The sequence below is a fragment of the Mandrillus leucophaeus genome, unplaced genomic scaffold (genome assembly GCF_000951045.1).
Source record: "Mandrillus leucophaeus isolate KB7577 unplaced genomic scaffold, Mleu.le_1.0 Scaffold469, whole genome shotgun sequence".
Classification (NCBI taxonomy): Eukaryota; Metazoa; Chordata; class Mammalia; order Primates; family Cercopithecidae; genus Mandrillus; species Mandrillus leucophaeus.
The window spans coordinates 206,102-228,305 of NW_012105020.1; the positions used below are offsets into that span (position 1 = coordinate 206,102).

A 22,204-nucleotide genomic window follows, 5' to 3' on the forward strand; every position below is an offset into this window, starting at 1 on the left:
TATTCTCATGTCTCAGCCTCCCGAGTAGCTGGGATTACAGGCACCTGCCACCATGCCCGGCTAATTTTTGTATTTTTAGTAGAGACGGGGTTTCAGGGTTTTGCCATGTTGGTCAGTTTGGCCTCGAACTCCTGACCTCAGGTGATCCACCCACCTCGGCCTCTCAAAGTGCTGGGATTACAGGCGTGCGCCACCATGCCCAGCCTTTTAATGATAATTTTATATTAATAATTGTCATTTTTCTTTCTTTCAGGCTTGTAAATTTTATAGTTCCCAGTGGCATGTGGTAAACTACAAATATGAACAATATTCTGGAGACATTCGACAGCTACCCCGGTAAGAACCTGTGATGAGCACTTATTGATCTTTTCCAAATATAGATGACGTCCTCTGTTCTAGTCCTGCTATTGTTTGTGAATACACGTACATTAATCTTCTGTCAAGGCACATTTTCCAAAATGTACACGTAAGAGTCAAGATAGGACATTTTGTTCAACATGTGTAGCTTGCATCTTCACAGAGTTTGGATCGAGATATAAATATACTCTGATTTAATTTTTAAATGTAGTTTTGACTTTTATCATTGCGTTATTATTTTGTGAGCTGTTTTTTCGATAGCAGGCACAAGAGGATTAGAAAAGTACCATATGGCCAAATAGTTTTTCTGACAATATAACATTCATATTTCTTACTTGTTTCATGCATTTTCGTGCTGGGATATCAGAAGTCATGAAAATAAACAACTTCCACAAAATATATATATATAAAATATATATTACATATATATTTTTATATGTTTTTTATATTTTATGTTTTTTATATTTTATATTTTTTATTTATATATGTATATATGTAATATATATGTAAAATATATAACATATATTTTATATATAAAATATACATTGCATCTATAATATATATACACACACACACACACACATGCACGCACACACACAACCAAAAGGAAAATAAACCCCTAATTTTGTTCCTGAGTCTCAGGAACATAAGCCTTTGGGGAAAGTAATTTTGTTCTGCTTCTGCTCAAATGTCACCTCCGCAGAAAAGCTCACCTGACTACCTGAACAAAAATAGAAATTAATTCAATATCTGTTTCCCCTTCTAAAGTAAAAATCCCCAAAGGGCAGGGACTTTTCCCTGCAGAATACCCTGCAGGCCTGTAAGAAGAATGCCTGGCACATAGTAGGTGTGCAGTACTATAATCATTTATTGGACAAATGAACTGAGTAAATGGCAAATTTTAAAATATAATATTCCTGGATAGGATTGGATTTGCTCAAATTTAAAGAACTTCCTTGAACTGGTACTACCCAACTCACTGGTTCATCAAGCTAAGATTATGTAAATAATTCAGAAAAACACTTGGAACAATCAGAAGTTAAGCTTTTATTAACACTTTCCTCAAGTGAAGCACTGAGATGATACACATTGGATCTAATTTTTAATAGATGCATGGTACAGAATTGGGAACCACTTTGCTAGATTTCCTGTGGACCCAGAAGCACGCTTTCAAGACTTGTATATTTAGAAGTGCTGCTCTCAATTTCTGAATGTGGAATTTGAAAGAGGGATTATGAACTAGATTTAAGAAGGTGGCATTTGATCTTGGATATGAATCAACAGTAGCTGCCAACACGGGCATCTTGGGAAAGGATTCTGGAGAAGCAGCAAGGCAAAGACCCTGAAGTGGTGGGAACCAGTATGGTCACTTGAGCAGAATGAGTCAGGAAGGCCAGAGCTTAAGGATGGAAGGGGCATAGTAAGATGAAACCAAGGACCTTAGGCAAGGGACCCTGTGTGCCCTGGAAAGGAGCTTGGATTTTACTTTCATTCCAACAAAAGCCTTGGGAAATTTCAACCAGCGGTGTGGCATGATCTGATTTACCTCTTTGAAAGAACTATTGGGCTACTCTGTGGAGAATGGGACTGCAGGGGTGGCAATTGAAGAAAAAGACAGGAGGAGGCCATTTCTTTTGGGGTTTCATTACCGTGAAGAGAAAAAAATTATGTCCCTTCTACACTGCAAATCTTTTTTCAAAACACTGAACAGTAACGTTTACCAGATCTTTGAGCATTCTTTTAGACTTGAGTCGCTGCTGATAGACAAGCTCTCGCAACTTCATGTTGGGAAGGTTCACCACACCCTAAGCTTTCATGAGTAATTGTTACATTCAGAATGTCCGGGTGTTCATGACACACTTTTTGTAGGCACAACTGAAAAGCAAAGCATCCTTTAACATCAGGACTTCCTCTTTCTGAAAATAGTTCTGAGAAGTGGTTACAACTCGGAAGCTGTGTCTAAGAAGTTGGGAGACTGCATCTCAAGTTGAGAGGATGGAGACAGCAGTGTTTAGCCGTCCTGTTAACTAAATGTGTTCCCCACCGTCTTTAGGTCCATTACAGTCTTCAGTGTCTGTATCCCCAAACACTATTCATCTTTCCTTATATTCATGATGCTATAAAGAAAGCAAATTAGAGATTTCACATTCACAGTATTCTTCCTCTGTTAAAACAATAAAGTATCTCGAGAAAGAACCAGTCCTGGACATTATTGCTAAATTGCGATTCTCATAGTTTGCAAGATTAATCTCATGAGAAGAAATTTAAAAAATTAACTGAAATAGTGTTGAGAATTTCCCTTACTTTAACTAAAGAAAGTGGAAGTTGATACCAAGAAAGGGAAGAATCAGACTGCCACAAAGTAAGAAACTTTACGTATTCAAACTGAAAATCAGAAGTTCTCAAATATAACCCTTTCAGATATACCCCAGAACAATGAAGATGAGCACTGAACAGCAGAATTATTCTTTAAAATGATTTTACAAAGCTAAGCATTCCCCTCTAAAGACTACCTGTATTTAGGTCAGTAATGGAAACAGACAATTTACTTGGGTCTTCTGAGGCTAATAGAAGTAAATCATTTTCATACCTCCTGGATTAGAAGAATTCTCCTATGTCTGCTACCAATTTAAATTGCTTATTTCTTTTTATGAGTTGCTGAGACTGCAAAATGAAAATCTGCAATTATAGAAAGGCAAAAAAATCGGTGAAATTTATTCTTTAAATTTAAATGTGTATTATTGACCCTTAAGATTTTCACTTTTTTAATTTTTAAGCGAGGGTCCATAGGAAGATACTGAAGAGATAGATGATTTCAGGCTAGAATGGAAAATGTAAGCCTTTACACACTAGCAATAGAAATCAGCACTGAACTTGGAGATCCCAGAAGAAAAAAGCAGCATAAAAATATATGATGCCACTGATTTCGTTAATCCACTGGGTAAAATACAGAGATGTGTGACATATTACAAATTTTTACCATGGTCGATTTGATAGAAAGAAGATGTAAGGAAGAAAAATTCGTAAGAGTATGAATTGTGACTAAAGATCAAATAAAGTGTGACCAGCTTAGCTGGGCTGAAATAGAACAGATTTTTTTTTTTTTTTTTTAATAAAAGAGCATTTTCTTGAGTGTCTACAGTGAGCCAGAATGTGCTGGGTGTCATACATGCATTATCTCATTTAACACTCATAACCCTATGGAATAGGAACTGTTATCCCCATTTTATAGCAGAAACTAGGAAACTGAGAGGGAAAATACCCCAAACTGAGAGGGAATTTTAACTGATGGGGCACTCAGGCATCCCCACACTGGGCAATCCAGGTCATTTGGGTGGAGAAAGGGGAAATGAGGCTGCCTATAGTTACTACCAATGTTGGATGCAAACACCAAAGGGTAAGGTCTGGGATGAGCCCTTTATCTTGGGGTCCCTGAGGCTCTTAGAGATCACACAGTGGTCCTGGGGGAAGAATTTTAAAATCAATAGCCACAGGTGCTAATCTTTTCATGACCTTTGAAAGAGAAAAGTCATTGCATAGTAGCCCCACAGACATCTGACTGAGCGTGAAGATGGCTCTTGAAAGGCAGGAGGCTGTGCCTTGTGGATTTTTAAAAACTAGATTGGGAAATAAGAATCTTCAGTAGCCCTCAAGCCTCAGCAATGATCCAAGCACTGTCTGCCTTCCCTGCCCAGGGGCATTGGACAGGCCTCCCTCCCGCAGCCCTCCCTCCTGCACTGTTTCCAGCCCCTACAGCCTTCCTTCTGGATGCTCCATGCTCAGCCCCTCCTCAGAACCTGTACTCTTGCAGCTCCCTCTGCCAGGGGATTTTCTCCTAGGTCATCACACAATCAGCTGCTTCTCCTCCTCAGTTTAAATGTTACCTCCCAAGAGAGGCCATCCTTGAAGAGTCTTTCTACACTTGGCCTTTGCCATTTCCACAAGGATCACTCTTTGCTCTTCTCCTCTTTCTCCTCTTTGATTTTTTTCTTTTCTTTCTTGAGACAGGGTCTCACTTTGTCCCCAGGCTGGAATGCAGTGGTGGCACAATCTCAGCTCACTGCAACCTCCACCTCCCAGATTCAAAGGATCCTCCTGCCTCAGCCTCCCAAGTAGCTGGGATTACAGGTGTGCACCACCATGCCTGGCTAATTTTTTTGTGTTTTTAGTGGAGACAGGGTTTCACTATGTTGGCCAGGCCAGTCTTTAACTCCTGACCTCATGTGACCCACCAGCTTCAGCCTCCCAAAGTGCTGGGATTACAGCCGTGAGCTGCTGCACACAGCCTTGATTTTCTTAACAACCATTTTCACTCAGAGAAATTATCTTATTTATGCTTAATTCATGATTGACTCTCTAGTCCCCTAGAATGCAAACTTCCTCGGTTCAGGAACTTACTTTCTGATATGCGGTTGACATTATTGCAGCTCTTCTGGATGCCAGGTAATATCTGGAAACTGGAATGTTGAATGGCAAAGGAGAATGGCCCCCAAGAATTAAGACGGCTCTCAATAATGCACACTGAATTTGATCAAGCAAACTCAGAATTAAGAAAAGCCACCAATGAAGTAACATGCTTACATGCACTATAACCCTAGCCCCAGATCTGACTTAAATTGACACTCTGTGGTCTGCACAGATTTTTAAAATGAAGATTCAGATCAGCATGGATATGGCTAGGGACTACTGGGGTTGGCTGAGTTTTGCTATTGACTTCATTGGTATTTTCTGTTTCATATCTTCTGAGTTTTGCTATTGACTTCATTGGTATTCTCTGTCTCATATTTTCTGAGTTATTTTTGAATCATTAATACTTAAAGTGGATGTTTAAATAAAGTTTTATTTTATTAAAGAAAGTATGGGAATGTCATAAGTTGTAATATAGTGTTAAATATGAACTTTAGGAAATTCCTAAAAGCATTTCCAATCATTTGTCTGAAGCTCTCTTCTCTCTTTTCTAAATCATCTATTCTTCAAAAATACCAGGGAAAAATCATTGAGAAATTTTTACTCAACATTTACTTTGAGAATAGCTTATATGTATCTGTTGTACAATTTTTATTATCTTTACTGTAAAAAAGAATCAGTTCAGAAGGCATCATTTTTGGTCACTCTATGTATAATTTCAACACCTTCAAAATTTTCACACATCATTTTTAAAGTTTTTTGCAAATTTTAAACCTAGGAGAAAGTTAAAAGATTGGTGTACAATTAATCCCACTATTCCCACCATCTAGAATGTGTCTTTTATGTTTTGCTATATTTTGTTTTATACAACCTGCTATCCATCCATCCATCCATCCATCCATCCATCCATCCATCCATCCATCCATCCATCCATCCTTCTAGAGATCTATCAATTTGTTTTATTTTTGGTCATTTTAAAGTGGAATTTAAAACATTAACACACTGCCTCTTTAAACTCTTCAAAATGCACACCTTTAAATACAGCTATAGACATCTGTAGTTCATTTTTTCTCTTTTGATATAAAATGTACATACAAGAAAATGTGCAAATTGTACGTGAACCATTTGATAACTTTTGACCACAGTACACCTGTGCGACTCAAACCTCTGTTGAGATAACAGAACAATGTTATCACCCCAAAGAGTTAACTGCCACCCTTCCCTGGTTAACCCTTACCTCTCCTTTTCTCTCCCCCAAGAGACAATCAGTGCTCTGATTTTCATAACTGTGGAATCATACCATGTGTGTTCTTGTTTCTAGCTTTTTTTCCTTAGCACAATGCTTCTGAGTGATGTCCACGTTGTTGCACGTGTCAGTAGCTTCTTTTCTTTTCTAAGTAACGTTCCTGTGTGTGGATCTACTGTAGTTTGTTTAGCCATCCTCCAGTGACAGACACTTCTGCAGCATTCTGAGCTGAGTTGGTCATAAGTCACTAAACCTATGGGCTTTTGTGAAACTTTTGTGAAATGTATAGGCTATCTCAGTCATTATTTCCAGTTCTCAACTGGGAGATTTGTGAGAAAAAAACTTTTGCAAGCATTTAGCCTTTTAAGTTGAAATTCATGAGAACCTTACTTTGTTTCTTCACTTTTTTGTTTTTACATCGTTACTAGTTTGAAAGGCTTTGTCTCCTCCTTGTTTATAAGTATCTTGCAGAAATTGGCATTAGTGAGACGCCTGGCCTGTATTGTGATCCACAGTTATTGAGAACAAATGCCTACAAAATTATTCTTTTGGAAGGAAGGATAAGCCATGCTGGCCAAAGAGGACAGAATAGGAGGTTCAGAAACAAATACCATTGCATCAAGGTCAAATGAAACTGATGGGAAATGACTAGCACGGGGCCAAATATTGACATTCCACATTCAAGTCTGTCTTTGTTGCCTCTTCCTTAGTTTTCCCGATTCACTCTTTTTCATTCACTTGGGATGTTTCCTCTGTTCTTTCTTTACTGCTGTGCCATCATTTTAAGAATCGTGGAACACTCTTCTTCTATTCTCTGCAGACAAGGTACCTCGAGCAATTGCTCTGAAATCAACCACTGGAACCTTCCTCTGAATCTCAGGCAACATGTCACCTCTCACAGGAGGGGGAGAGAGGGAAGGGTTGTATTTACAGGCTTTATTTTTGCCAGTCAAATTAAATGGTGAGAGAGACTGCTTCTTGTTCGGAGCATGTTAGATGGTAGTAAGGAGAAAAAGGAATATTTTTGGTGCGGTATCAAGAATTTCCCAGTGATCCTAAAAGAACTCTATGTCTTCTGCTGCTTCCTCTGCCCTCCCATAACGTGGACCCTGACCAAAAGAGGCAGAACAAGTTAACATCAGTGCAGGCATCACTGATAGGCTTGACTATCTCTAAGGCTCTGCAAGAAGGAAAGATAACCTCCTTTGGAAGAGAGAAATAGCAGCAATCTTACTTAATGTGCTTATTAAAGATTCACCTTTCCTAAATGCAGGCTTCTAATACCATGTCTTAAAAGTGGTTACAATGATAAATCTCCATGTTATGTCTATTTTACCACAATAAAAAACGCTTCTTATCAGGAATGGAGAACATGGTTCTGATCTCAGGCTTTTCATAGTTTAACAGTGAAGCCAATGTTCCTTTTGTGCTCTAACTTTCCCTGCTGAAAATGAAGGGAGGGTAAGAGTATTTGGAAGCCCTTACTTAACACCTATGTGAGCGCACAGCATAGTAATTTGATGCATACTTAAGCCTAAAGAGCCCTGATCATTCACCTTCCTATCTGGAGTGCCATCAACATAGGGAATAATTTGTGATGTAAATACTAAATGCGCCTCTGATCTTTTCTTTCTCAATACTCAGATTCAGAGGTTGCTTTCACACAATATAAATAATCTTAAAACAAATACCATTTTATTATCTCTGTATATTTGATTTTTTTAAGATTCCACATATAAATGAGACCCTACAGGGTTTTTTTTTCCACTTCTGGCTTATTTCATTTAGCATAATGTCCTCCAGGTCCATCCATATCATGGCAAATGGCAGAATCCCTACTTTTTAAGGCTGAATAATATTTCATTTTATACACACACACATTATTATATACATACACACATAGGTAGTCACACACACACATAAACACATATATTCACACACATATACACACATATATATACACACACAAAAAAAACATTCACACACATACCTACACACACATATATATTCACACACACAAACATATATTCACACACATACATACACGTTCATACCACATATACATACATATATATTCACACATATATACATGCACATGCATATATTTTATTCACATAAATACATACACACATATATTCACATACATATACATACAAACACATATTTATTCACATACATATACACATACACACACATATACATGGAAACATCCTAAGTGTCCATTGACAGGGGAATGAATAAAAAGAATGCTACACACACACACGTATTCACACACATATATACATACATGCACCTATATTCACACACATATATACGGATACTCATATTCATACATACATGCACACACATATATATTCACACATGTATACACACACACACATATGGAAACATCCTAAGTGTCCATTGACAGAGGAATAAAGAGAATGCTACACACACACACACACACACACACAGAGGCATATATTAATATATTAAACATTATCTTTATCCATTCCTGTTTTAAACACTTAGAATGTCTCTATATATTGGCTAGTATGAATAATGCTGCAATGATGACGGGAGTGCAGACATCTTTATAAGCTGGCGACTTTATCTCCTTCAAATATATACCCAGAAGAGGAATTGCTGGGTCATATGCTAGTTCCATTTTTAATTTACTTAGAAATATCCATACTGTTTTCCATAACGCCTGTAGCAATCTGCATTCTCACCAACAGTTACCAGGGGTGAGAGGAAACAGGGAGGAGTTGATGAACTGATGCAAAGTAGCACATGTGCAGGATGAAGTCTAGAGAGCTAATGTACAACAAGAGGACTAAAGTTAGTGAAATCATATTGCATTAGTGATTTTAGTTAAATCAGTAGATTTTACTGCTCTTGTTACAAAAAAGTAACTATTGAGATGATAGTTATGTTAATTTGCTTCACTACAATACCATTTTACTGTCTATATGTATCCTTCCCATACCACCATGTTGTAAACCTCAGGCATACACAATAAAATTTACTTTACAAAAGAAAAACATCCCATGAAATTTTTATATGGGATTTTATATAGTAAAGGGGGCCACACAGCTAGACATCAAGAAATGCCCGTACTTTTGGTGGTATTGTCTGGTTTCCATTCAACCATTAGTTATGAGATAGAATCAAGCCAAAGAAAACTTATTTATGGTTTATTTTACCATTTATAAAACCAGATGCACACTGTTGCTTCTCTGGTCAGAGATGTTGCAACTTAAATAGGCATTTCTAGGATACCATGAAAGTGCACAGAGTGTAATTGCTACCAGTCCCTTTGGTGCACATTTTTGAGGAGGCCATGGTTAGGGAGCAGCACAGCCTAGTGGCCATAGTACAGACTGGTTCTCAGGATCATGGTTCTTCAGAGCTGGACTCTTCCAATGACCATTGTGTACCCTTGAGTATGTCACATACAGATGACACAGAAATCACAATGAAAATATCACCACTTAATATTCCACCTACAAATGTGGGGGAAGGAAAATAGAAACTCCCCAACCTTTCAAATTGTCCTGCTTGCCTACATCTAACTCAAAAAGGTATGTGTAAGTTTATGTAATTAGAAGGCCAAACGCCAGTGGCTCATGCCTATAATCCCAGCACTTTGGGAGGCCGAGGCGGGAGGATAGTTTGAGGCCAGGAGTTCAAGACCAGCCTGATCAACATGACAAAACCCCATCTCCACAAAAAAATACAAAAATGGTGGTATATGCCTGTAATCCCAGGTACTACTGGGCAGGGGTGGGGGGGGTGCTGCAGCGTGGGAATCGCTTCAACCCAGGAGGTGAAGGTTGCAGTGAGCTGAGATCACACCACTGCACTTCAGCCTGGGCGACAGTGAGACTGTCTCAAATATATATATATATATATATATTTAGTTAGTTAGTTAGTAACTCCATGCTTTAAAATAGAGATTTATATACAGGAGATAAGATATCATGGTAGAGGAAAGTTAATACTTCCAAAGGAAATGAGACACTCAAAAGATTACATTATTTTACAAAAATCTGTAAGAATACCAGCACCATAGTTGTTATTGTTACCTGGGGAGCAATTTAAAATGAAAACCGTCTCCAATGATAAATCAGAAGCTTTTTTTTTTTTTTTTTAATATCAGAGCAGAATACAAACCAGAGAAGCTTCCTTCACATTCCTTTGAGATTGACCATGAAGATGCTGATAAGGATGAAGTAAGTAAAGAGTTGAAAGTGAGATGTTTAAAACATGAGGATAATTAGTTTGTCTTGCACTAAAAGTTTTGAGTTCTGACTGGTTTGTTGTAAGTTGTAGTAGCTGTTGGTGGTAGGGCTTTTAGTCAAAATGAATCACGTTTGTTCTGAAATTGAACATGCTTATTTAAGATAAGTCAAAGAGAGGAAAAGAAGTCTCTTTTTTAAATGCAGTGTCTACCTACGATCTAGGGTCCACAAAAGATGGCTGTCATGCTAATATGCCTTTCCAACAGGATACCACTTCCCACTCGTCTTCCAAGGGGGGTGGAGGAGCAGGAGGAACTGGCGTTTTCAAGTCCGGCTGGCTCTACAAGGGGAATTTTAACAGCACCGTGAACAACACCGTTACTGTTCGGGTAAGGAGACATCAAGACTCATCTTTGTCTCTGTCACCTTTCTTAACACTCCCTCCTCAGGTCACAGCACAGAAAAGAGCCATTTTCATTGAGTTTATGTTTCATGTAATATTTTATTTATGAGGAAGTAGGGATGCTCTTCTCTAGAAAAAATGTCCTAGAAATATAGCACTCCTGAAGGAATTAGAATAATTCTAATTTCTATGAGTAAGAGCACATTACAATTTGAATATCTCCTTATATATTTTAGTCATTCAAAAAGCGCTACTTCCAGCTGACTCAGTTGCCAGATAATTCCTACATTATGAATTTTTACAAAGATGAGAAAATATCCAAAGAACCCAAAGGATGCATCTTTTTGGATTCCTGTACAGGAGTGGTGCAGGTGAGTAGAAATCCCTTTTCCTCCTTGGGATACTTCTTTTATTTGAAAAGTATATTTAACAAATATTCATGGAGTATCTGATATGAGCCAAGAGCTGCTGTGGACTCTAAGAATTCTGTGAAAAACAAGGCAGCCTGGATCTCTGCTTTCACAAATCTTACTTTCCAGAGAGAAAGGAAAACAGGAAATAAGCAAAGACATGAATAAGCAGAATGGAATCAGCTGTTAAACTTTTCAATAAAGAAAATAAACAGAGAAACATAAGGGAGACAGAAGAGTGGTGAGGATGAAAAGGAATATTAATACTCAATAAGGGAGAAGAGTATTTTTGAAGACAGGTAATTTGATCTGCAAACTAAAGAATGAGCAGAGGGCCAGGCGTGGTGGCTCACGCCTGTAATCCCAACACTTTGGGAGGCCAAGGTGGGCGGATCACGAGGTCAGGAGTTCGAGATCAGCTGGGCCAACATGGTGAAACCCCATCTCTACTAAAAATACAAAAATTAGCCAGATATGGTGGCACAGGCCTGTAATCCCAGCTACTGGGGAGGCTAAGGCAGGAGAATCACTTGAACCCAGGAGGCAGAGGTTGCAGTGAGCTGAGATCGTGCAACTGCACTCCAGACTGGGTGACAGAGCAAGACTCTGTCTCAAAAAACAAACAAACAACAAAAAAAGAATGGGCAGAGGCAGCAAGTGTAAAGGCCCTGTGGCAGGGGCGAGTCTCAGATATTCAAAGAGAAGCAGAAAATTAGCACCCATGTTTGCTGCCATGTAGAGAACCCCTGAGATAATGAAATTCAGTAAAGTAATATGTAAATGACATAGTATTAACATAGGCACTTCAAATATGTTATTTTATAATTAGGTAATAATGATAGAGTAAGTTGACAGTGTACATATGCAGCATCTTTCTCCTAAGAGGTGGTTTTCTTCAAAGACAAGGATTCCATTGATTCCAAAGAGTCTAATTTCAAAAACAGACATAGTGCTTTTAACAAATAATGTTCTGTCAACTCTCGGTCTTCCAATTATTTGTCCTTAGTATGAAATTCAACATGGGCCACTGTGGCAAAGGGAAGCAGAGTAATTCCATAGACCCCATTTGGACATTTTAGTTTCAAAACGCTGCTTCCTACTCTGATGAAATAACTAACCTTATTCCCTTTTATGTAGTCATGGAGCAATCCAAAGTGTTTTAGCAATCTTCCCTCAAATTTCACAATGACACTGGCTCACTGAGGTCCAGGACTCTGTTTCTGGTCACAGGCCAGTAGAGAAGTACTTTTTGTTACCCTCAAACGTCAGCATTCACCTAGCTTGTTACAAGCTGAGATGACATCACAGACCACTCCTGGAGGCCCTTGGATATGCGGATGCAAGTAGAGTTCTCTCCAGTCTAAATGATTTAGTCCTGGCCTATTTCTGGATGGTTTATCTGTTAAAATCTGGAATTCTTCCAGGAAGCAATAAAGCTGAACTTTAAAAGGAAAGAATTAATTGTTTCTGAGCACTCTGCCACAAGTGAAAGATGATTGCATTTTAACACAGATGCCAGCTTTCCATAGGGAAAGGGCAATAATGACCTTAATGGAAGGTGGAAATTGTTTTCTATCGTTGATCACAAAGGACACTTTTTGGCCTTAGAAACATGAAGTAAAATGTTAGCAATAAAGATCAATAACTGCGTTTTATAGACATTGAGCTGAAAATTTTAAATATTATCCTTTCCATTTGTACTTGAAAGCTTTCTCCAGCAAATGAGTCATCATTTTTTAAGACACATCATTGTAGTCTTTTGTTATATATTAAGTTTGCAGAAACACAGGTTAATACGCAATATTTTTCTTCTTCAAATAATCATAGAACTTACTGCTCTAATCTGCCCTTCCTATGGAGGAACTGCTTCTCCATCATCTCTTACTTAGATTGTGTTTCAGTCTCTGCTTAAACATTGTCATGGAAAAAAAGGAGTCTTGAAGGGAAAACACAAGCTTGGGGTTCACGCAGGTCAGCATTCAAATCCTAGTTTGACCATTTACTATCTGAAGACTTTGAAAAAGTTACTTGACCAATTTGATCTCAGATTCCTCATTTGTAAAACTAGAACAATGTACTAACATGAGAAAAGAACTGGGAGATAGTGTATTTAGCCCTTCTGCCCTACTTCTTCCATTAATTTCAAAGGTCACAACCTAGGATATAGACATTCCATTATGGGAAAGCCTTCCTAGAAAACCTTGATTTACCTTCCGGATATTTTTTCCAAAGTGTGTTAATTTATCATGTCTTTAGTCATTAATCTACTGATGCATTCAACAAATCCACTTAGTGCCTATGACATGCTAGAAACTACATCTAGGTGTGGGGAAGTCAATTCTTTATTGAAGTCAGAATCAGAGAAGGGCATTGCTACTTGCTCACTGTCACACAGTATCTCAAGAGCGATGATGGAGGTATGAATGGAGCGATGATGGAGGTATGAATGGCAGAGCCCATGGAATGCTCTGGGAACATAAAACAATGATGAACTCTTTCAGCTCAGGCTGTAAGTCTATACAGAAAAAGCTGGGCCTGTCTGTAGTATTCCCCAAGGTGGATCTGGCACATATATCTTTTAAAGAGTTCACTTCTATCCCTGCATTTATATTCCTGTTCATCAAGAAGCTTTATCCAGTATTCTCTATATCCTTTGTAGAGGCAGGGACTGGTTTCTTGGGATCACTTTGGGGAGACAGACCCTGGGTCACTTGTCACTTTGCGTGTGGGTCCCAGTTCTTACATATTTGCTTATAGTTCTTCCAGATGTATAAGTTTTTACATCTGGAGAGAAGAATTTGAGTGAAATAATGCCAGTTTAACCATTGCTCTAGTAAGCTTTCAGGCATGAAATGTGCCTGAAGATGAATCATGTACACACAAAAGCACAGAGCAAATGAATAACTAGGATGAATCAGACCAATTTTATGTAGAATCATTGCCAGGTTCTGTTGAATCAAACAAAAAAGAGGAACAAAGTCTCTGCCTCAGAAAGTACTACTTAACATCCGGCATTCTTAGGGAGTTCAAGTTCATAACAATCTTTAGTGAATTGCCATTTCAGTTTGATTCATTCAGACTCAATCCATATCATCATTTTCCCTAGAATAATTTGGGATTCTTAGACATATATTACAAGGGTGGTTTAAGTAGAGAGAAACTCCTTCCCAGCTTTCTCAGAGACTTTAGGTAATGTTTATGACTGACAATTTCTGAATCTTGGCCAAAAAAAAACCACACAAAACAACAAAACCTAATCGTGGTTTTCTACTTTTTCATAACATCATCAAACAGTATTAGATATTTTTTATGGGCCTATGCTCCCAGTCTGGAAGAGAACTTGGTTTTTGCTGCTTCAAGTTTTTTCTTTTTTTCCTGGGACTAAGGGATATTTAGGCCTGTGTTATCCTATCTTGTTCCTTCAGTTCATGTATTCATTCATTCATTCTCACATTCGTTCATCTATCCATCCATTCATTCCAGGTTCTGCCACTGTAGAAGAGAATGAACAGCCCAAGAATCCCATCTGTTTTAGGTCCCTATCTCAGTAATGATAATAGCTGATGTCACTTTAGACAGGCTTACATGGGTGTGGACAGTGTGGTGGACAAAGTTCATTTCCTTCTAGGTGCTGAGTCTACCACCATGTGGATATGGGTTCCAAGACAATGGCTTCATGTGACTAACCAAAGGCTAGAAACGCAGATACCTCCCGTAGGTCAAGCAGCCCCCTCGTGTGAAGAGAGGCCAGATGTGAGAAATAGATGCAGCTTGGACTGTGTAGACGTGGAGAATGCCTGCCTACAGAAAGCAAGTCAAATTGGGAGCAGGGGAAAGAACATTACAAGGAAAACAAATCTAGAAGCCAAATATGACCTGTAAGCCTCACATTAGCAACTCAAGCTCTGAAAATCTCACTTCTGAGAATAATAAGAGCCAAAATTATACTTGTGGTTTTCTTCATTTAATATATTATTTGACAGCACTTGATGGAACATGAATTATGATTGTTCCATTTATTAAAATAAAATTCAGAGAGATAGAGTGTCTTTCACAAGTCACAGAGCTAATGAATTGCAAAGTTTAACTTGAGGCAGAGGAATGTCCAAAATTACAGAGAGATGCCCAAAGAAATGATGTATTATCATATGTAAAGTAGGCATACCCACATACGTACATTTATTCTACCTGCATAAGCTATGTGGCCAGAAGAAACACTACAAAGATATGTTCATGTGGAGCTTTAAGCAGTGAATTTTAGATATGGGATTCATTTCAGCAAATACTATATATATATTGGACAACTTGCAATGTGCAAACCATTGTGAAAAGAGCAAACACTAAAAATACATGTGGCTCAGGTCTTCAAAAAGCTTCCAGGATGTGGGAAGGATGCACAGGGAAAAAAAAACAAAACAAATATGGTACATGCAAATAAAACAAGTGACACACTTCAAGCAGTAAGTCCTGACAACATATGCAGGAATGAAATAACATTCATCACTGCATGATGCCATATTATATTACACATCTATTTTATTTATATATATATATGTGTGTGTGTATGTGTGTGTGTGTATTACATATGTTATCTTTCTGCTTATTTGCTTACTAACATTTCATTACACCAGAAGGTAAGTTCAATGAGGGAAAGCACTTTACTTGAATTTTTTCAGTTCTGTGTGACTGAAACATAGGAGGTACCCATTTAATTTTCACTGAATGAATGAACAAATAAACCTACAGAGTGGAGAGGGTTTCATGGAAGGGAGCCATCGATACAAGAAACCTGGATTTGTTGTATGATTCCCTTGAGACTCTTATTTTGTTCCCGCAAAATTCTATGCCAGATGGTAGCCACATAATAGGTGTAATTAAATATTTGGTTTGGGTAGCTTCCCTCTTTGATATTCAGTCCTCCATTGGCTTCAGTGATTTTCTTGGAGTATCTACAGTCTGGAACTTCTTCAGATGAACATTGTGGAAGCAGAACAGTTTGCCACAACTCGTTAAACATATCATGACAATAAGACTTATTCACAGGTTCCTACTATTTATGAAGTCATGTAGATAAACTATGGTACGGTTGACTGAACGAAGTAGTTGTACTGGCTGCAAAGGACACTGATACACGAGAAATAGAGGAAAATTTGGGGGGAGTAAAAAGAAGAATATGATTACTTCTTGATTACCCTTTTAATGACTTAACAATTGTACTTCGAAGTTATTAAAATGTCCTATTGACATGTCCCATTGATTTTCAACTTTTGTCCTTTTTGCTGTTCTATATGACATTATCTTTGAGATTACAGACAGCGAGATCGAAAACCACTCAGACACCTTAATCTTTCCCAACATAAGCTTCTCTGGGCTGCAAATAGTTCTATTTCTCTTGAAATAGAAGAAGGTAATTTAGTTCTTGAGAAGTTTCAAATCGAATATTTATTTTAATTATAAATGTCCCTTTTTGAGAAACAAGATTGTAATCCTTTGCTCAAATTTTTAAGAATATTTGTGATTACATTGTTGAAACCAGCAATCATATTTAATTCATTTGAAGTACTGAATGCAGTTTAGACAATCAAATCAATGTTTGTTTACATTTTATAATGTTTCATTTCAAAATTTTGTTAGTATTCAGCATCTTCATTTGAAAGCAGGTTGCAGCTCGATTTACCTTTAATTTGGACCCAATATAAGCATTTTAGGTTGCTTTTTATCTCCCCGTTAACATTATTTGCAGCATCAAATTCATCAAGCAAATTCTTTCATTTGTTTGTTTTCAAGATAACACTGAGATTTGCTTGCATTTTTATATAATCAAATACTTAAAAATGTCCTAGCAAAAGTTGTGTGCCAAACTCTGGACATTTCTAGTTCTTTTATGAGTGTCTATTTCTTTCTCTTTTTTAAATTTTTTTTATTTTGAGACTGAGATCCACTCTATCACCCAGGCTGGGAGTGCAGTGGTGCAGTTTTGGCTCACTGCAACCTCCACCTCCTGGGTTCAAGTAACTTTCCTGCCTCAACCTCCCAAATAGCTGGGAATACAGGCGTGCACCACCATGCCTAGCTAATTTTTGTATTTTTAGTAGAGACAGGGTTTCACCATGTTGGCCAGCTGGTCTTAAACTCCTGGCCTCAAGTGATCTGCCCACCTTGGCCTCCCAAAGTGTTGGGATTACAGGAGTGAGCCACCGCGCCTGGCCCTGAGTGTCTGTTTTTATTCCTATTGTTTTTTGAAGGAAATTGTGCTGTGATAGGACACCTGTCTTTCTTTTTATACCTGCTGTGCAGCTATCTTGTCTTTGCCCTTAGACTGTCTATCAGTGAAGGTTACAGGCAGTTTTGTAGCCCTTCTTCATCAGAACATCCCAGAGCTGTGTGTGAGGGCACGTGGAGGACATCTACCCTAGTCCTCCTGGGCAGAGTGGGGCATCTAGGAATTTGCCTTTGGAAGGAAGCTGCCTAGATGTTTGCTTTGCACACTGAAGTTTGAGGCCATGGGCTTTCTGAGTACCCTCCACTCTGTTTACACTGCAGTCAAAATGATTTTTTCAAAATGCAACTCTGACCTTTTACTTGTCCAAATACTTCTATTCTATGTTCTCATAGAACCTAATACCTCTTTTTCAAAACATTTATACACAATTTAAGTATGTTTGTTTTCTGATATCACATTTGTCTGACTAATTGCTTAATGCCTGTCATTCCTATTCTGCAAGAGCAGAGACTCGCTGTGTTTTTGTCCAAAACAAAATATGAACACAACAGGTATCTCTTTGGGAGTCAATTATATCACTGCGCTAAGCACTGAGGATACAAATTTAGGTTCTGCCCTTCTAAGACTTGTGGACTATAAAGAGCCAGGCCTGTGACTAAGTCATTATAAGGCAAAGAAATAAATAATATTTGACAGTAATACAAAAGTATGGACAGGAGCAAAGGGCTCATCCTTGGAAGTCTAGAAAGTGATGTTTGAGCTGTGAATTTCCACATGAGAACCATAGTTAGCATTTTAGCCAATTCTTTCCCCTTCAGTTCCTGAACTTCACTTTTTCTCAAGGCTATGTGTTGCCCCACTATGTGTTCTCGAGCACTGAGAGAAACCACAACTCCCAGGCCACAGATGCCCCTTTGTTGTGCTGGGGCAATGTCAAGAAAGGAGACCAGCATCAGTTGAGCATCTTCCGTGTCCCTGGCTCTGTGCAATGCATAAGACAGCTCAGCGGGTGGGATTAGGAGCACAGTTGTTAGAGTATATAGGGCTTATTTCCCCTTCTCTACCATTTGCTATCAATATAATCCCAAACACATTTTAATTAATCTCCCCAAAACTCAGTTTCACTACATGTGAAATGGAATAACGTGATTGGTCTGATAGGGTTGTTATGACATTTAAATTAACAGAACCAGTGTTTAGTAATTGTTGTGTTTGCACTAGTAATCTGTTGTGAATGTTGAAAGAAACAGCTATCTGGGGACAGTCTGTGAGAGTATCCCAAAGAAAGAGAACATTGCTGGAGGGGTATTAGAAATTTTGCTTGTCACCAAGAAATAGCAATCCTGTTCTCAGAAAGAATTTCATACATTGTTATTTAGCCACAATCCCACACCATTCATTTCATTTTATGGCTCTTCTCTTATTTGTATTCTACTTAATAGAATTGTCCTAAGTGTTAGGGTTTGCTCTGTTACAATTATGAGTAAGCTACAGGCTTTATTGATAAAAGCTGGACACCTGCATAGGAATTGCCTGGAGTAAATCAAAGATGAAATATCTTCAGTAATCTTTCCAACAACGACCCCCTTAAATAACACCAGTTTGTGTTGTTAGGTGAAAGTTTGCTCTTTAAATGTACATTCCAATCTCATGCCAGGAATATAAAATTGTATTTTATATATATAACATATATATAATATATAAATATATATATTTATATAAATATATAAAATTGTATATATAAAAATATACAAAATTGTAACAATTTGTTCTTGGGTTTCCCCTGCTTTAAATGTCCCTCCCTGAACTTTCAATAGCCCATTTCTCCTTTTTACAGATTTCAAATCAGAGATCTCCTTTAGGGAAAGGCCTGACCACCCAATCTAAAGTACCTACTCATCACACTGGCTTATTTTAGTTCTCTGCAGAATGGAGAACCTTTGTTTTTCAATTGTTTGTTCATTCCTTCAACCATTCATCCATTCACCTCTTCTCTACTAGAATGTCAACGTGGAATAGGAACCTATTCTGTTCCATTCATAAAATATGACTGGTTTTGAACCCACCATTATTGAATCCTTCATGTGTCCGCACTATTACACGATCTGGTGGTTAGCAAAACTGATCCAGTCCTCACAGAGGTAGCCTTAAGGGAGACATGTATTTGTCAAAACAAATAAACAAAAATGAATAAGCAGATAATTTCAAATCATGGTAAGTGCTCTGGAGGACCAGACCTTTGTCCTTTTGTCCTAGACTGGAAAATTGAGGAAAGTTTCAGTTGAGATCTGAAGAGTGGATACAAATCATATAAGTACATGAGGACATACATCATGCTCACTGTGCTTGTGAGAGCATGTGTGGTGGAGGGGGCCAACCTGTCTCAGGCCTTCCTTGTGGCAGCAACAAGAACATGACAGGAACACATTCAGGAACTAGAACAAGGCTTTGTGGGTTGGTCACAAAATGCAAAGTAGAGATGTCAAGTTATAGAAGAATCCGGAGGTTGGTGAAGCCAGAACCAGGAAAGGAACTGGGGTGTCACTGCACATGGATGTCATTTGAGGCTATTGGAACAGATGAGAAATAAAGGAGAGAAAGGAGTCTGAGGCATAGTTGGGATTCTCACTAGAGGTCATGAGAAGAAGGAAGAGCTGGCAGAGGAGATCAAAAAATGGCAGCCAGTGAGGTGGAAGGAAAACCAGAATAGAGTGTGGTCATGGCAACTGAAGAAAGGTGAGTTTCAGAAAGGAGGAGGTGGCCATCGTGTTAATTATGCTGCAAGGACAAGGAAGATATGAAGAAAGAAATAGTCCTTAAGATAGTATGGCAACACAGGGCCTGTTAGTGATCTCGGTAAGAGCTGCCTCTGGGATGTGATAGGGTCAGATGCCCACCTGGAGTGAATCACAGAACATAAGGTGAGACAGTCCAGGCAGAAACTCAAAGAAACTTTTACAAAGAGTTGAGAATATACTCAAGCACATGCCCATGATGAAATGTTTAAGCTAACGTGTACATCCAATCAACAAAACCCTAAATAAGGTATTTCTTAGCACAAAAAGCTTTGAAAGAAACCAAACAAAATGATCAGAGCCATCTAAAATTTTGTCTTGTTTTGGAAAATCTTCTTTATGTTACCTATCTGTATGGAAAGACTTTTGGAACCTCAAGCCCACATAAATGGTCTCTCTCTCGAAGGCTTATTTTTTGGTATTCTCTTTTTTTTTCTTTCTTTCTTTTTATACCACAGAATAACAGACTAAGAAAATATGCCTTTGAATTGAAAATGAATGACCTGACCTATTTTGTGCTGGCAGCTGAAACAGAGTCAGATATGGATGAATGGATCCACACCCTCAACCGCATTCTGCAAATCAGTCCTGAGGGGCCCCACCAAGGGAGGAGGAGCACAGAGCTCACTGATCTAGGGCTGGGTGAGAGCATATGAAGCCGTCTTCCTTCCTTTGTCCAGTGTGACCTGTGTTTTTGGTTCACTCAAGCCGCTAGGCATTGTAGTCGCTGTCTGTTCTAGCTCATCCATCCTGGGGCCGTTTGTTCCAAGAAATCACTAATCACTCCTAAATCTTTACTGCACAGTAATGGCCACCACACATAAGTACAATTGAGAGTCAACTCGCAATGCTCTGAGGCTGTCCTCCAGCAAATGATGTTGGGAATCATTTGTCACAGCATCAAAAATGTGCTCATGTCCAATAGGACATTACCTTTTAGGGGGCATTTTGTGGTTTTCAGTCTTTCATTAAATTTAATTAATGAATCTTATGCTCTGTAAAGGCAAATATGAATTCCTTCCTGTAAGTTAAAAAGCATCTTTCATTTGTGCTTTTTGATCATACTGTGATCATCTTATATGTGTAAGTTTCAAAAATTATACATGGTAATGGAATTTTTATAAGATTAAATTTTTTTTTCTCCCCATCCTGATTCCTTCATAAGAGTCTACTTCATTTTATGCAAAGAGAAGGGAACAAGAGAGAGGAAAGAAAAGGTGAAAAGAAGGTTAGAAAAGCAAGCCTGTAGCTGCATAGAAGGCAAGTTCAACACCAGCAAAGTCAGTCACTCCTCCCAAAACAAAACTATTTTCGGGCGTTTTGCACAGCACATGGTACATTAGAAACCAAAGCATCTTTAAGTTCTCCTAGTCTACGTCTCAGGCTCTAGAGTGAAAGAGCCATAGAATAATGTGGAAAAAAACTATTGTTGATTTTGTTGGTTTTAACACAACTACTGTATGCCATAGTAGGTGTTTTACACTTATGATTTACTTAATAATAACAACCATAGTATTAATGTTTACAGTGTCTTACAGAGTTTAAGTAGCTGAAGCAAGAAGGTGGATTCTAAATTGACAGCCTAAGAGCGAGAATTACCAAAAATACATACATATTTAAGAAAACTTTAGTATGCATTAATTAAGTAGGTCAAGACAACCCCAAGTATAAATGTAGTGTAAAAATCCAAAGTTCTTGTAGACACAAGATGGTATCATGGCAAGAATCCCAAAATGATCCTCAGAGGGTCTGATTTCCAGGCCCAGATCACCCAGCAATGTTCAGGAGTCAGAACACAAGGAAAGTTTAGGCTCACCAACCTCCCTCTTAGCTCTTAAGTCTAACTTAGTTTTGTAAGTCACAGGCTAGAAGAATGTGTGACTCATGAGTAATATTTAATAACCTGACTTGGTATATCTTTTTAAGATTCACTGGATAATTCTGTAACTTGCGAATGCACGGCAGAGGAAACAGATTCTTTAGAGAACAACCTACACCCAGACTTTGCAAAGGTAATAAATTTGACATTGTGCTTGCAAAAATGATTTGAGCTATTTGTTAGTTATGGCTTTCATGGAAAAGACGTAAATGCTTTCTTTTAAGATTTAGACTAAGAAACTAATTCGGAACTTTCCATTAA

General features: G+C 38.2%; 1 protein-coding gene across 1 annotated transcript in view; it reads left to right on the forward strand.

The window, feature by feature from the left end:
- DOCK10 (dedicator of cytokinesis 10) overlaps positions 1 to 22,204 on the forward strand; it is a 194,811-nt gene that overhangs the window by 63,189 nt on the left and 109,418 nt on the right. The window contains exons 4-9 of the mRNA XM_011995068.1: positions 254 to 336; positions 10,152 to 10,224; positions 10,500 to 10,622; positions 10,873 to 11,007; positions 20,523 to 20,706; positions 21,991 to 22,076. Of these exons, the coding sequence (XP_011850458.1) occupies positions 254 to 336; positions 10,152 to 10,224; positions 10,500 to 10,622; positions 10,873 to 11,007; positions 20,523 to 20,706; positions 21,991 to 22,076 (684 nt within the window). The remainder of the gene's footprint in view (positions 1 to 253; positions 337 to 10,151; positions 10,225 to 10,499; positions 10,623 to 10,872; positions 11,008 to 20,522; positions 20,707 to 21,990; positions 22,077 to 22,204) is intronic.